Source organism: Pygoscelis adeliae, unplaced genomic scaffold (genome assembly GCF_000699105.1).
Source record: "Pygoscelis adeliae isolate BGI_AS28 unplaced genomic scaffold, ASM69910v1 Scaffold127, whole genome shotgun sequence".
NCBI classification, from domain to species: Eukaryota; Metazoa; Chordata; class Aves; order Sphenisciformes; family Spheniscidae; genus Pygoscelis; species Pygoscelis adeliae.
Window position 1 is genome coordinate 1,156,132 of NW_008825208.1, and position 13,498 is coordinate 1,169,629.

General features: G+C 48.7%; 1 protein-coding gene across 1 annotated transcript in view; it reads left to right on the forward strand.

Annotated features, from left to right (window-relative positions):
• The first annotated feature begins 11,045 nt into the window (after nt 1-11,045).
• The window catches only part of CORO2A (coronin, actin binding protein, 2A), a 21,632-nt gene continuing 19,179 nt past the window's right edge, over nt 11,046-13,498 (forward strand). The window contains exons 1-2 of the mRNA XM_009328941.1: nt 11,046-11,060; nt 13,046-13,246. Coding sequence (XP_009327216.1) covers nt 11,046-11,060; nt 13,046-13,246 — 216 coding nt within the window. The remainder of the gene's footprint in view (nt 11,061-13,045; nt 13,247-13,498) is intronic.

Genomic DNA, 13,498 nt, shown 5'->3' on the forward strand with positions numbered 1-13,498 from the left:
GGGAAATAGGGCCTGCTTGTTTCCACAAAAGCAGTAGAGAAAGTTTCAGCTCAAATGCTGCACCAAACAAATGAACTCAAATTAAACTTTTGGCTTTCACCTGCCATTATACCACTCTTAATAGTGACCCTGAACAGTGATCTATTTGAAAGGAACTAGTCTGACCTGTTAATGGCAGGTATGATGGCCATTGCTAAACAGCTTGACTTGCAGCACAGCTCTTGGTACCATAATGAAACAGATTGTTCTGGAGTAGCTATATCTGATTCAGCTGTTTTGCCCTGGATGTTAAGAATTGCAATTCTGACATTAAGTATTGCAATTGAAAATTGCTTAAAATGGAGATCCTGGGTGCCCTGCTGAGGGGGTAGTGCAGCCAGTATGAGCGGGTATAGGTCTGCCACACTCTGGACATAGCAGGCTTACTGCACATGAAATCACAATATTATGTGATTTCTCTGTTCGAACTCTGTAAGTCTGTCTCCTGTCCAAATCGGGGTCAGCCATAGCTCTGTTGTCATTGCTAGGCTTTTATCACGTCTCCCTGGGAAACGTCACTGGTGGAGATTCATGCCTTTCCCTCTCCCACTCCTGTGACTGTTAGAAAGTTTTACTGCTGCCTAATTGGAGACTTCTCTGATACGGTTAAAACACATATTTTTTTACTATCTGTCTCCCCTAGACCTTGAAAGCAGACGATTTTTATCCTCTTTATAGCAACTTCTTCTGTGTTTGAAGCCTACTGTCATGGCTTCCCTCCATCATCTCCACCCTGAAGCTTTTAGGATTTCTTAGCAGCTCACAGACCTTTGATTACTGGTCAGTACCACTCTCCACTGAATTCTCCTCTGTCTGGCACCTTTCCTAAGAGCAGTGCCCAGAGCTGAAGTCTTTTGTCTGGTGTTCATGTTGCTGATGATGGGAAACACAAGCTGAACGGAAATCCCAGTGCAGGCATGTGGAGTGGGCCAGGAGCACGCAGTCCAGCATCGTTCTCTCTGCACGCTTGTTCTGTTTCATTTCTGTCCTGGAAATAGACAGCTCATGCCATGGTTAAGTATTTCAGCACAGAGCCAGTCTACCTCATTCCTTGCTTATATTTTCAGAGCAGGGAACATACATGGAAGGAAAGAAAATACACAGAGAACATCCAGGTTGGCAAATGACCAGCAGGAGCAGGGAAGTATTCTAAGGCTGGCACGCACTGAAGAGCATGCAATATAGGACCTGGGCATGCTAAGTGGGATTTCCTGCCCCCAAACTTCTTGGTCAGGTTACAAACCCATCTCCCATCTGACCCTGATGTAGTCTAAATTCCTCCCTGCTCCGACTGGGTGCAGCACAGCCCGTGATATGCATCCACCCATTGCTGGAGATGTGCATACCTATTCACAGGGGAATGAGGCAAGGTCTGGTTCATAGCTACTCCTCCTTTCCTGGAGTGACACTGTCACACTGCCTCGCTGTGGTTCCCTGGGTGAGCTGAGGGGATCTCATCGCTGCCAAAGACATGCAGGTCCCTCTGCTTCCAGCTGTGATGTGACTCCCATCCATTTGTGCTCTGTTTGACCCACATTAGATAGTTCCTATGATCTGATTCTGCTTAAGTGCCTTATTCCTTTTTTTTTTTTTTTTTAAATCACCTCCCTGGGTTAATTTTCTGCACTTTGAGCAAGAGAAAGCAGCTCATGAATGGGACTGAAAGTGCCAGAACATAAATAGGCCAGGAGCCTGTGCTGGAGAGGTCAGCTTGTAACAGTGTGTGGAACCACACCCAAGAGCTGGTATTTCCAGGAGATAAAGTGCCCATCAATCTTCTTTCAGGTCTTCCTCAGGGTATAAGGAAAATGGTCTGTACGTCCTCCAGCTCCTGGCACTATCTATGCCAAGGATATCAAAGATGGTAAAAGGCAGAATAAAGTGCTGCCAGTGTCTTGAGTTTCTAGCCTATTAAGGCTGACCTGGCTGCTGTGACTCTCACAAAATAACTGTGCACAAGAGGAGAAGGTGCTCTCAGTTGGGTCTGAATTAGGCTACCATATGTCTGGGTTTTCTCAAACATATTTCACTTCGTCCATGTGGTTATTTTGTCCAGGAGCAAGAGAAATTCATCCAGAATTCACAAATTTCATGCACAGTGCAGGCAAATCTCTAATCCTAGGGTAAGTGGGATGCAATGGGGCAAGTGGGAACATGCTGGCCTATGGTGAAGCATGTGTTCAGTCAGTTGGACATGCATATGCCCATTTGTTTTGTCTGACATTTCCTGGAGAGTAGTAAATATGCCCCAGCATAGCTCTCCAAAGACTGCTTCTGAGTGCTGCAGACATCCCTAAACTTCACAGCCCTTTTAGGAGCTCACACCTTCGGCAAGTACCCTTGCAGTCAGGTTTCACAGATGAGTCATGAAAAGCTTACTTTTCATAAACAACCTTGGGAAAGAGCCAGAGCTAAAGCAGAGCAAAGTCCCTTCAGTGCTGCTGCATCGTGGTGGACCTGGATTCTCCATCTTTAACTGTTCTTTAGAGGTCACATAAGCATTTATTTATGTGACATGAACTTTACTTACAACATGAACTTGTTCATGTCTGGTAAGCTCGAAAGGGCTGAGTAGGCTGTGCTTGAGGGTATCAAAGTACCCCAGTGGTTTTCTGGGCACCTTTTCAGGTGCTAGGAAGAGGAATCCCACCCATTCTGAGCACTGGGCTGCAAATTGCTACTGCTTTGCTGTTTTATCTTATAATATCAGACCTAACTGCTGAGCCAAGGACGATATGACTGTGTCTTAAAAAAAAGGAACAAAAGGTCTTGCAAGCGGCAAACTTACAGATCAGTTCTAGCTTGATTCCCTTCTGGTCTTCCTTGCATGAGCCATTGCTGACTGTGCTTGCTGCATTTGTGACTTAACTTGTGCATACCCAGAAACAGTAGGGCTAGTTGCAGGCCCCTTTTTCAGTGAAGCCTGCTCTCTGTGCTGCACATTGAAGATCTCTCCAGATGTTTCTCTGCTTACCCTCAGGGCTCCATTATGCTGGGCCAGTTGTCCGAATCCCTACTGCTTACAAGGGGCTGGACCAAAGTTTTCACAGTCAGGGTGCTTGGATTCTAGCAAGACCTCTGTTCTTAGCAGGTGGGAGAAGTTGCAGCCATGACCTCACTTTCGCTGCCTCCTTCTGCTGTATTCTGGACCTTGGACAAGAGACAAGGCTTATCTTTTTATTTTGAGACCAGCTTGCATGAAGGTTCCTCTCTCTGTAGTTGAGGCTCTCCACATGATCAGATCTGTCTCTCAGGGTAGTCCATGTTGTGTCCTTCTTTCAGCTCAGAGCCAAGCACCCAGAAATGCCTGTTGTGAGTGGCTTCAAGGAATCATTTTAAACTATCTGTATGTCCTCGCTGTATCTCTTGCAGTTTCATTATCCTGCTTAGAGAGGCAGAGGAGCTGCTTCCTCTGTTTATGCCAGAAGTGAGGAACTATGAAGCAAATGGATGCATTTTACGCTATTTCATATAGAGCACTGCATATTCTTTCATAAGATGATAGCGCTCCCAGTGGTAGGGTTGCACATCTCAATGGGCAGAAGCTGTCTAGGAAGCACTGTCCAGCCTGAAAAAGCTTCTGCCGATTGCCTGCTGCAACCTGGTAAGCAGAGATCTTAGGAGTGCTTGCAGGGATGTCTGTATGATAGTCCAGGACCTACTGGCAGCTTCAGAGAAAAATCTCCTTAATGTTCTTTGTTGGAAGAGGTGGGAGTGACAACCACAAGGTCCCAGGACTTGATCTTTGAGAGCTGGGTGAGGGGATGATAGTGGTAAACACATTCTTTTCATCAGCTGTATGGTTAGAAACATACAGACACTAGTACAATCTGCAGTGTCTTCCTCCATCCCAGTTCCCCCTCACCCCACAGAGAGGCTGGTAAAATAGGAATATTAATTAATATTCCTATTTTATATTAAAATTCCTATTTATATTAAAAATATCAATTTCCCAATGATACTGGGAAATAGGTTGGGCTGATGGGGAGGGAAGGCAGGAGGCTGATTCTTGGGTTGCAAAGGCTATGCTGCCTTCCTCCTTTCTCCAGGACACAAAGGGCTCTGTGCTGTGTTGGCAGAGGAACGATGGTCCCTTCATCAGTCCCTTTCATCCTTTTGTCAGTTCAGCATCAGTCTCTGTGCTGGGATAGCGGCACCAGAGCCCTGAGCAGCAAGTGAGGGGGGATCTTCTACCTCCTTGACCAGGTGAGAGGACCCAGACCTCAGCTCCAGCTGCCTCTCAAGATGGGGCTATGCTGCCCATGGGCACTGCCCAGTGTGCAGGGATGGTCTGTATACCCTTGCTGTGGGCACCCTGGCTCCTTGATGCCCCACAAGCAGGTGAGGCGAGCTAGGGATCACTGAGCTGTGGCTTCAGGCCTTACCTGGTGCTGTACACCCAGGATTTTCAGGACCTTGGGCTCTGCCCGTGCTGGCCCACCCTGTTCAGACATGGCTGTGCAAGGAGAGACCCTCTGTACGCTGGGGCCAGCCCTCCAGTGCAGGGAGAAAGCTAACCCCATTAGTCCTAAAAAATGTCCAGGGACAGCATATTGTTAAGGGACTATGCAAAACATTTAATTTTGGGGCTCTATAAAATATGCCTTTTTTTTGGAAGCGATGGTGAAAGTTTTTGCAATGAAAAAACAGTCCTGTCTTGTTGACAGAATGTTGGTATATTTTCCCTCACTTCCTCCCCCCCATCTCTTATACCAGTTGCTATTTGCACAGCTTTGAAAATGGTTGCCCCTCCAAACAGGAGTTTTCATGGAATGGGGAAGAATATGTTGTCATCAATCCCTGTCAGAGGAACAGATGGGAGAGCTGAGCCTGCAAGATAAACTTCAGGTTTATTGGGTTGAAAGTCCACATCATATGAGTGTGCATCTTGTTATGTTGCCAGTGAAATTTTTAGGGCAGTACAAGATACACGTGGCTGAGATCCAGAGGCCCTAAAATCACAGAATCACAGAATAATTGAGGTTGGAAGGGATCCTTTGAGATCATCTAGTGCAACCCTCCTGCTCAAAGCAAGGTCAACTAGAGCAGGTTGCCCAGGACCATGTCTGGTCAGGTTTCAAGTATCTCCAAGGGTGGAGACTCCACAACCACTTTGGGCAACCTTTTCCAGTGTTTGACTACCCTCACAGAAAAAAAGTGTTTCCTTGTGTTTAAATGGAGTTTTCTGTATTTCAGTTTGTGCCCATTGCTTCTTGTCCTGTTGCTGGTCACCACTGAGGAGAGTCTGGCTCTATCTTCTTTAGTCCTCCTCCTGAGGTATTTGTACATATTGATAAGATCTTCCTGAGCCTGCTCTTCTCCAGGTGAACAGTCCCAGCTCTCTCAACCTCTTTTCATATGAGAGATGAAAAGAGATAGACTCCCTTCATTGTCTTCATGCACCTTGACTGGACCATTATATCCATGTCTTTCTCGTACTGGGGAGCCCAGAACTGGACCCAGCACTCCAGGTGTGTCTCACCAGTGCCAAGCAGAGGGGAAAGATCAGCTCCCTCACCCTGCTGGCAACAGTCCTTCTAATGTAGCCCAGGCTAATGAAGCCATTGGCTTTCTTTGCTCCAAGGGCACGTTGCTGGTGGCTCATAGTCAGCTTGTTGTCCACCTGGACCCACAGGTTGTTTTCTGCAAAGCTGCTTTCCACACAGTTGGCACCCAGCATATACTTGTGCATGGAGTTATTCCTCCATAGGTACATGACTTGGCTCTTCCCCTTGTTGAACTTCATGAGGTTCCTGTGGGCCCATTCCTCCAGTATGTCGAGGCCCCTCTGGATAGCAGCACAACCTTCTGGTGTTATCAGCCACTCCTCCCTGTTTTTTGTCATCTGCAAACTTGCTGAGGGTACACTCTGCCTCATCATTCAGATCATTAATGAAAATGTTAAGCAGCATTGACCCCAGTGCCCACTCCAGTGCCCACTCCAGTGGGGTGCACCACTGGAGACGGGCCTCCAGCTGGACTTCGTGCTGCTGATCACAAGCCTTTGAGCCAAGGAGTTCAGCCAGTTTACAGTCTACCTCAGTGTCTGCGTATCTAGTCTGTACTTCATCCATTTGTCTATGAGGCTGTTACAGGAGACAGTGGCAAAAGCCTTGCTAATGTCGAGATAAACTACATCCAAGTCTTCCTTGCCTTGGACTTTCCACACGTTCAGGGGCCCCGATACCTTAACGACCATCTTAGTAGTAAAGGCTGAGGTGAAAAAGGCATTCAGTGCCTCAGCCTTTGCTGTGTCCTTTGTCATGAGGGCTCCTGCCCCATTCCTCAGCAGACCCACGTTTTCCCTAGTTGTCCTTTTACTGCTGTGGTACCTGTAGGAACCTTTCTTATTGCCCTTCACACCCCTTGTCAGACTCAACCCCAGGTGAGCTTTAGTTTTCCTAATCCCAACTCTGCATGTTTGGACAGTGGTCACCTTCTTTTGCCTGGTGTCCGTCTGTTCTTCTGCCCTGTGGATGGCAGGAGAGGATGTAAAGGAGAGGAAACCTGGAAGGAAACCAAATAATTGTGACTGGCAAAACCTGAAAATAGGGAAGAGGGAAGTGAAGGAGGAACCTTCAGGGAACACTGAGCAGAGCCCCCTGGCAGATCCCACCACCCCAGGATGGGCCTGGGGAGGTAGTGGATGCCCAGGGCTCTGCTTGGCACTGTGAATAGAGGGGGAGCAGATGTAGCCCTGCTACTGTCAGGATCTCCTCATTCAGCTCCCTTTTCCTCTGGAAGTGTGAGCCTGTGTGACCAGGGCCAGGAGCAGGTTGGTGAGAAGGTCCTGCGGTGTGGTGGGGCCTTGAATGGGGTGAGGTAGGTGGAAAGTACAGCCAGAGCCTCTGCAACTTTGGAAGAACTGAGAAAAGTTACTTGTACACTAGGGTCTCCTGCTTGCCATGGAAAGATGGGGGAGAGAGGCATTCCATGGAGGTGCCTCTGCCTCCTGCTCTAGGGAGGATTTTGCAGCTAGCTCCCTGTGGCCCACAGTCTCAGCTCTGATGATGCTGCAGCCCCCCGCCGCTCCCTGCCCCCAGCAGTGAAAGGACCTGCTTCCTAATGTCGGTGTGGTAGGCAAGGGTGGGACATGGAAAGGGTGAGATGAACATGGAAATGTGTCAGTGTGGCATGGCTTGGGTGAACTAGTTTGATGTGAAATTAGCTGAAGTGGAGCGTGGGGGTCATCTGGCAGCTCAAAGGCTCTTATGGAGAAGGTGGGGGCTGCTCTGCTGCAGGACTCACCCAAGATGGAAAAGGAGTCAAGGTGGGCTTGCCTCCAACAGTGAATGGTGGGAAATGCTGCCGGTGGCCGAAGTGACCATCTCTGCTCACTACCAGGAAGCTGTTTCCGTTCTGTGAGGAAGCCATTTTGAGTAGCTGACAAGCTTGCAGGGGTGAAGAATAAAAGAGGAAAGACCAGTTATCTCTGCCTGGTACAGGAGTGCAGCAGATGATAACATTATGTTGTTCTTCCGAAACAGGCACTCGGGAGCTGCTCAAGTACAGTCCTGTAGAGAAGTGTTTTGCTCAACCCAGCTCTTCCCAGCTTCTCTATCTGGGCTGCTGCTTGGCTTTCCGTGTGTCTCACCACAGCTGTGTCCGGAAGTGGCATCTGGCACTTTTGGATTGCAGATGTGTCATGGCACTTTGGGCCACACCGCAGCTCCTTCTGGGAGCAGGAGATATATCAGAAACTGGCATCTCCTTGCACTTGTAAGCTGAGGAGACCCTCGTCTCCCACACAGCATTTGCAGAGCTGCCTTCTCTGACACCTGTGTAAGGAGGAAAGCCTAGCTTTTTGCCAGCTGCACCAGAACAGGTTCTCTGAGCCCTGGATGGGAGATGCTGTAAAAAACATGCTTCTTCCCCTTGCCTGGCCATGAGTGTTTTTCTGCCAGCTCTGCCTTCGTTGTGGTGCTTTCTGCTCTTCTTGTTAAGAGGAAGGAGCAGAGATGCCTCTTTTCCCTCTGGCCTGTCTCACTGCTCCATCTTCAGCCCTGGAGAGTGGACATGGCACGCAGTCATATTGTCTGCCCTGTGGATGGCAGGAGAGGATGTAAAGGAGAGGAAACCTGGAAGGAAACCAAATAATTGTGACTGGCAAAAGCTAAAAACAGGGAAGAGGGAAGTGAAGGAGGAACCTTCAGGGAACACTGAGCAGAGCCCTCTGGCAGATCCCACCACCCCAGGATGGGCCTGGGGAGGTAGTGGATGCCCAGGGCTCTGCTTGGCACTGTGAATAGAGGGGGAGCAGATGTAGCCCTGCTACTGTCAGGATCTCCTCATTCAGCTCCCTTTTCCTCTGGAAGTGTGAGCCTGTGTGACCAGGGCCAGGAGCAGGTTGGTGAGAAGGTCCTGCGGTGTGGTGGGGCCTTGAATGGGGTGAGGTAGGTGGAAAGTACAGCCAGAGCCTCTGCAACTTTGGAAGAACTGAGAAAAGTTACTTGTACACTAGGGTCTCCTGCTTGCCATGGAAAGATGGGGGAGAGAGGCATTCCATGGAGGTGCCTCTGCCTCCTGCTCTAGGGAGGATTTTGCAGCTAGCTCCCTGTGGCCCACAGTCTCAGCTCTGATGATGCTGCAGCCCCCCGCTGCTCCCTGCCCCCAGCAGTGAAAGGACCTGCTTCCTAATGTCGGTGTGGTAGGCAAGGGTGGGACATGGAAAGGGTGAGATGAACATGGAAATGTGTCAGTGTGGCATGGCTTGGGTGAACTAGTTTGATGTGAAATTAGCTGAAGTGGAGCGTGGGGGTCATCTGGCAGCTCAAAGGCTCTTATGGAGAAGGTGGGGGCTGCTCTGCTGCAGGACTCACCCAAGATGGAAAAGGAGTCAAGGTGGGCTTGCCTCCAACAGTGAATGGTGGGAAATGCTGCCGGTGGCCGAAGTGACCATCTCTGCTCACTACCAGGAAGCTGTTTCCGTTCTGTGAGGAAGCCATTTTGAGTAGCTGACAAGCTTGCAGGGGTGAAGAATAAAAGAGGAAAGACCAGTTATCTCTGCCTGGTACAGGAGTGCAGCAGATGATAACATTATGTTGTTCTTCCGAAACAGGCACTCGGGAGCTGCTCAAGTACAGTCCTGTAGAGAAGTGTTTTGCTCAACCCAGCTCTTCCCAGCTTCTCTATCTGGGCTGCTGCTTGGCTTTCCGTGTGTCTCACCACAGCTGTGTCCGGAAGTGGCATCTGGCACTTTTGGATTGCAGATGTGTCATGGCACTTTGGGCCACACCGCAGCTCCTTCTGGGAGCAGGAGATATATCAGAAACTGGCATCTCCTTGCACTTGTAAGCTGAGGAGACCCTCGTCTCCCACACAGCATTTGCAGAGCTGCCTTCTCTGACACCTGTGTAAGGAGGAAAGCCTAGCTTTTTGCCAGCTGCACCAGAACAGGTTCTCTGAGCCCTGGATGGGAGATGCTGTAAAAAACATGCTTCTTCCCCTTGCCTGGCCATGAGTGTTTTTCTCCCAGCTCTGCCTTCGTTGTGGTGCTTTCTGCTCTTCTTGTTAAGAGGAAGGAGCAGAGATGCCTCTTTTCCCTCTGGCCTGTCTCACTGCTCCATCTTCAGCCCTGGAGAGTGGACATGGCACGCAGTCATATTGTCTCTCCCAGGAACAAATACGGCATTGCGTCTAGCAGAACAAAGGGTGGAGGGTGGTCAAGATGGTTGAAATACCAGATGACAAGTGAATAAACCAAATCCTTCCTTCCAGGAAGGTAGAGGGAGGAGGAGGAGAAGAAGTGATTGGAAAACCCTGCTGCTTTAAGAAAAAAACAAGGAAGAGGCTTGTAGCTGTAGACTGAGGCCCCTTCTGCCCTGTCATGCAAGCACAGGAGCTGAGCAAGGAGGCTGGGCCAGGACTGCTGATTGAAAAGGGCTACCAGTGGCCTGTGACTGGTTCCTACATTGCCCCAACAGCAGTGGAAGGGCAGATCTGGGCAAGCTGCATGAAGGCAGACTGCACTGCGGACCTGCTGGGGGATAAGTGTCTCTGTAGTCCTTTTAGTACCTGTATGCCCACCTATGCATTTGGTATTGGGCCTACATTTATACGTAACACAGCATTTGGTGTGTTGAGAGCTCTGATGGAGAACTTCTAGGAATGGTGACCTCTTTCATCTGCAAGGATCTTCTTGTAGGTGCCATAGCTTGCACTGTCTAATAGCTGAGATCCTCAGAGCCCTGGCTGTGATGTTCTCATAAACAGCCAGCTGGAAGATGGTCTCTTGCTGAGGAATCACATCCTGTCTGCTACACAGCTTGTAGCAGATGGCTCTACAGACGGGGGCTTATTTTACTTAGTGAAGATGTGAGCATTTTCAGTTGTAAATTGTAAGGTTTCAGTATGATTTGGTGACACCGTGCCCTTGGTTTTTGCCAGTTCAGCCTCCTGTTCAGAGCAGGACTGTTATGAACATTAGATTAAGGAGGATATGGCTTTGTCTAATCAAGTCATGAAAGGATTTCTAGGGACAAGAGACCTATCACCACTTGAGCAACTTCTAGTGCAGAACACTCCTCCACACTCCTTCCAAACAAGTTTTTCCTCATGTCCATGTGTCTGCTTTATTTGGGATCAGCGTCTCCCACTGTACCAGGTGCAGTCTGCTGATGCTGCAACAACCTATTCAGGCTGTTTTTCGCCATATCTTAAGAGTTTTTTCTTTCAATGCTGAGCTTTCTGCTGTGGCTACAATCATGTCAAGAGGGACACTTTTCCACTGGGATTGTCTTTGCCAATTTTATGATATTCCCAGTCATATCTTGCCCTGCTCTCCGAATTGTAGGTGCTTTGAAGTCCATTGCTGTGGCAGCTGAACCTTAATTCTGCAAATTGAAATAGGAGAGAGCTTTCTTTCCTAAGCACTGTCCAAACTTGGGCATTTAATTCCTTTTATTTCCTTTATTCCTTATTCGCTGTTAACATTTTACAGGTAGTCTGCATGTGATGTCAGTATCTTGCTGGGTGTTCCTGTTCTCCATAGGAATGATACTGCAATAATGAATATCTCCCGTGTGCTTGGTGACTCCTTTCTGCAGAGGAGCCTTGAACCTCCAGACAACACGCTCTCTCACACCTCAAGAGCAGTTTATTTAGAAGTTCCTTGGAGCCAGGCAATTTTGGAAGCATAATGTTCCTGCTGTAAGAAAGAACTGCTGCATCCAGACAATACAGTAATTTTTTTTTCCTCGGTGTGAGTAAACTTAACCACTAAAGCTGTAATGAGCGTGAAGTTGTTTGAGAACGCTGCACCTCTGGGGCTGTTTGGGGAGCTAGCCATTTGTATGTAACCTCAGCTTGCCTTCTGCCTGTGAACATCCCTTCTTCCAGGATTAGCTTCTCAGGATAACTGCTTTCTTTTTCAAATAACTTGCATTTCTTTGTTTTTGTTTGGGATAGGTAGCCCTCGCTGTATCAGAGATCCTTTGCACCTAATGTTTTCCGCACAAGAAATTTAACCAGCTAAGAATACGGACAAATGCAGGGTTAACATAGGTAAAACACGCCAAGGTAAAAGTGAGCAACAAAAATGACTGTGAAAGCAACTGGTGATCTGCCAGGACTGATTTTTTACAGGCATGTGTATTTTTCCAAGGTGGGGTTGGCTCTGAGCTGTGCCAGTAGATTGGGAGGAGGCAGGGAATAGGACAGGACTTGTGTCCTAGCACTATTCACAGCCCAAATCTTCCAGTGTTACGTGGGATGTGAGCTTTGTGGATCTTTGTGTTGATAGGTGCTTGTAAAGCTCCAGTTCGACTGCCCAGGATCAAGCAATACAGATTCCTAGCACTTAATAGTCATCCGAGGAGGATGCAATACCGTGCCAGCAACAACGACATTTTGGTTTAGAATTGCTTAGACCCCTGCTTGTCAGGTGATAATGCTCTTGGCTTCCTGCCATTGAGTGCATGCTTCCCTTCAAATGCTTACCCACGTGAGTGAGTGGTCTAAGTCTTGGTGTAACTCAAAAGCTGCTTGATTGGGTTCCTGTCTCAAACTGGAGTATCGTTGATCCAGCATCACTGATACCTTCGCCAAATGCATGTTAAACAAATAGATATGGGGCAAAACCAAGCCCTCTCCCAGTCTGCCCAGACTCCCAGCTGATTGTGTGGGGCTCTTTTTCACCCATAACCTTCTTGCCTGATCTGCATTTCTTTTCCTTTGGGCAGTAGGATCTTCTCACCATCCCCACCACGTGCCTTTTACTGTCTAGGTCTTGTGGAAAGAGCAGGAGTTAATAGTCTGAATTGCCTTTTCTGCCCAACACTCGTGGTTTCCTATTTGAAATCAGTTGCATCAGTTCCATTAAGCTTCACTGCTCTCTGTGGGAAGGGATTCTTGTGTTTAGCATGCTTTATATATCTCTTAAACACCATTTAAAATGCTGTCTGTCAGAGGGCTGTGGTGCAGTTATAAACCAGACGTGCAGAACGTCATTGTCAGTGGGAGAAAAAACAACAGGTGACTGTAACTATTCCTATGGTCTGTCAAACCTCTTTTTTCCCTTCATGTGAGCAAAATTTAGACTCATTTTTGGTCCTAAACCACCTGAAGGCTAAACAAAGCCTGCATCCAGACTGGCTCATTCACTTGCCATCTTTCAGGCTTTCCTCACCCAAGATGTTGCATCTTTCAGGCTTCCTGAGCTGCCCTACCGGGATTCATCTCCTCTTAAACTTGCTGCCATGTGGCCCTGCCCCAGCGATAGGGACTGCTGGTGCATGCACAGCCCAGCTGGCTGGTGATGGAGAGAGCTGTCTTTTCTCCCCCACACTCTCCTTTCTCCATCAGAGATGTTCAATGGGTGCAGAGACAGGTCATGCCAAAGGGGTGAAGACCAGCAGAGAAAAATGCGGCTGCTGCTTGTTGGCTGAGGTGCGAGGAGCCCAAATGGGGAGGGTGAGCCTGTGCTGGGGAGAGGGGGGTGGGGAGTCTGCAAGCCTTGCCGGGACGGCCAGTCCTTATGTCATGGGGCATTGTGTTTCTCCCCTTGCAGATGTCGTGGCACCCACAGTACCGCAGCTCCAAGTTCCGCCATGTGTATGGCAAAGCCGCCAGCAAGGAGAAGTGCTATGACTGCGTGCCCATCACCCGCAACGTCCACGACAACCACTTCTGTGCCGTGAACCCCCACTTCATTGCAGTGGTGACCGAGTGCGCGGGCGGGGGGGCCTTCCTCGTCATTCCCATCCACCAGGTGAGCTCTGCCGAGGCGAGCTGGCTTTCGTGAGCGTGTTGAGAGGCTGGAGGAGAGCTGGGCTTTCTAGGGAGCTAGATTGCGCAGAGGATATTCAATTAATGCTGTTGCCCGAATTGCAAAATGATGGAAGGGGCCCCAGATGCCCTGGCAGGTGATTCCTGGGATGTGTGTACTTATATGTCTTACATTGCTGCTTGCAGTTTTTTAACACCTTCCTTCATTTCATATCTCATTTGCCTTTCTTGTATA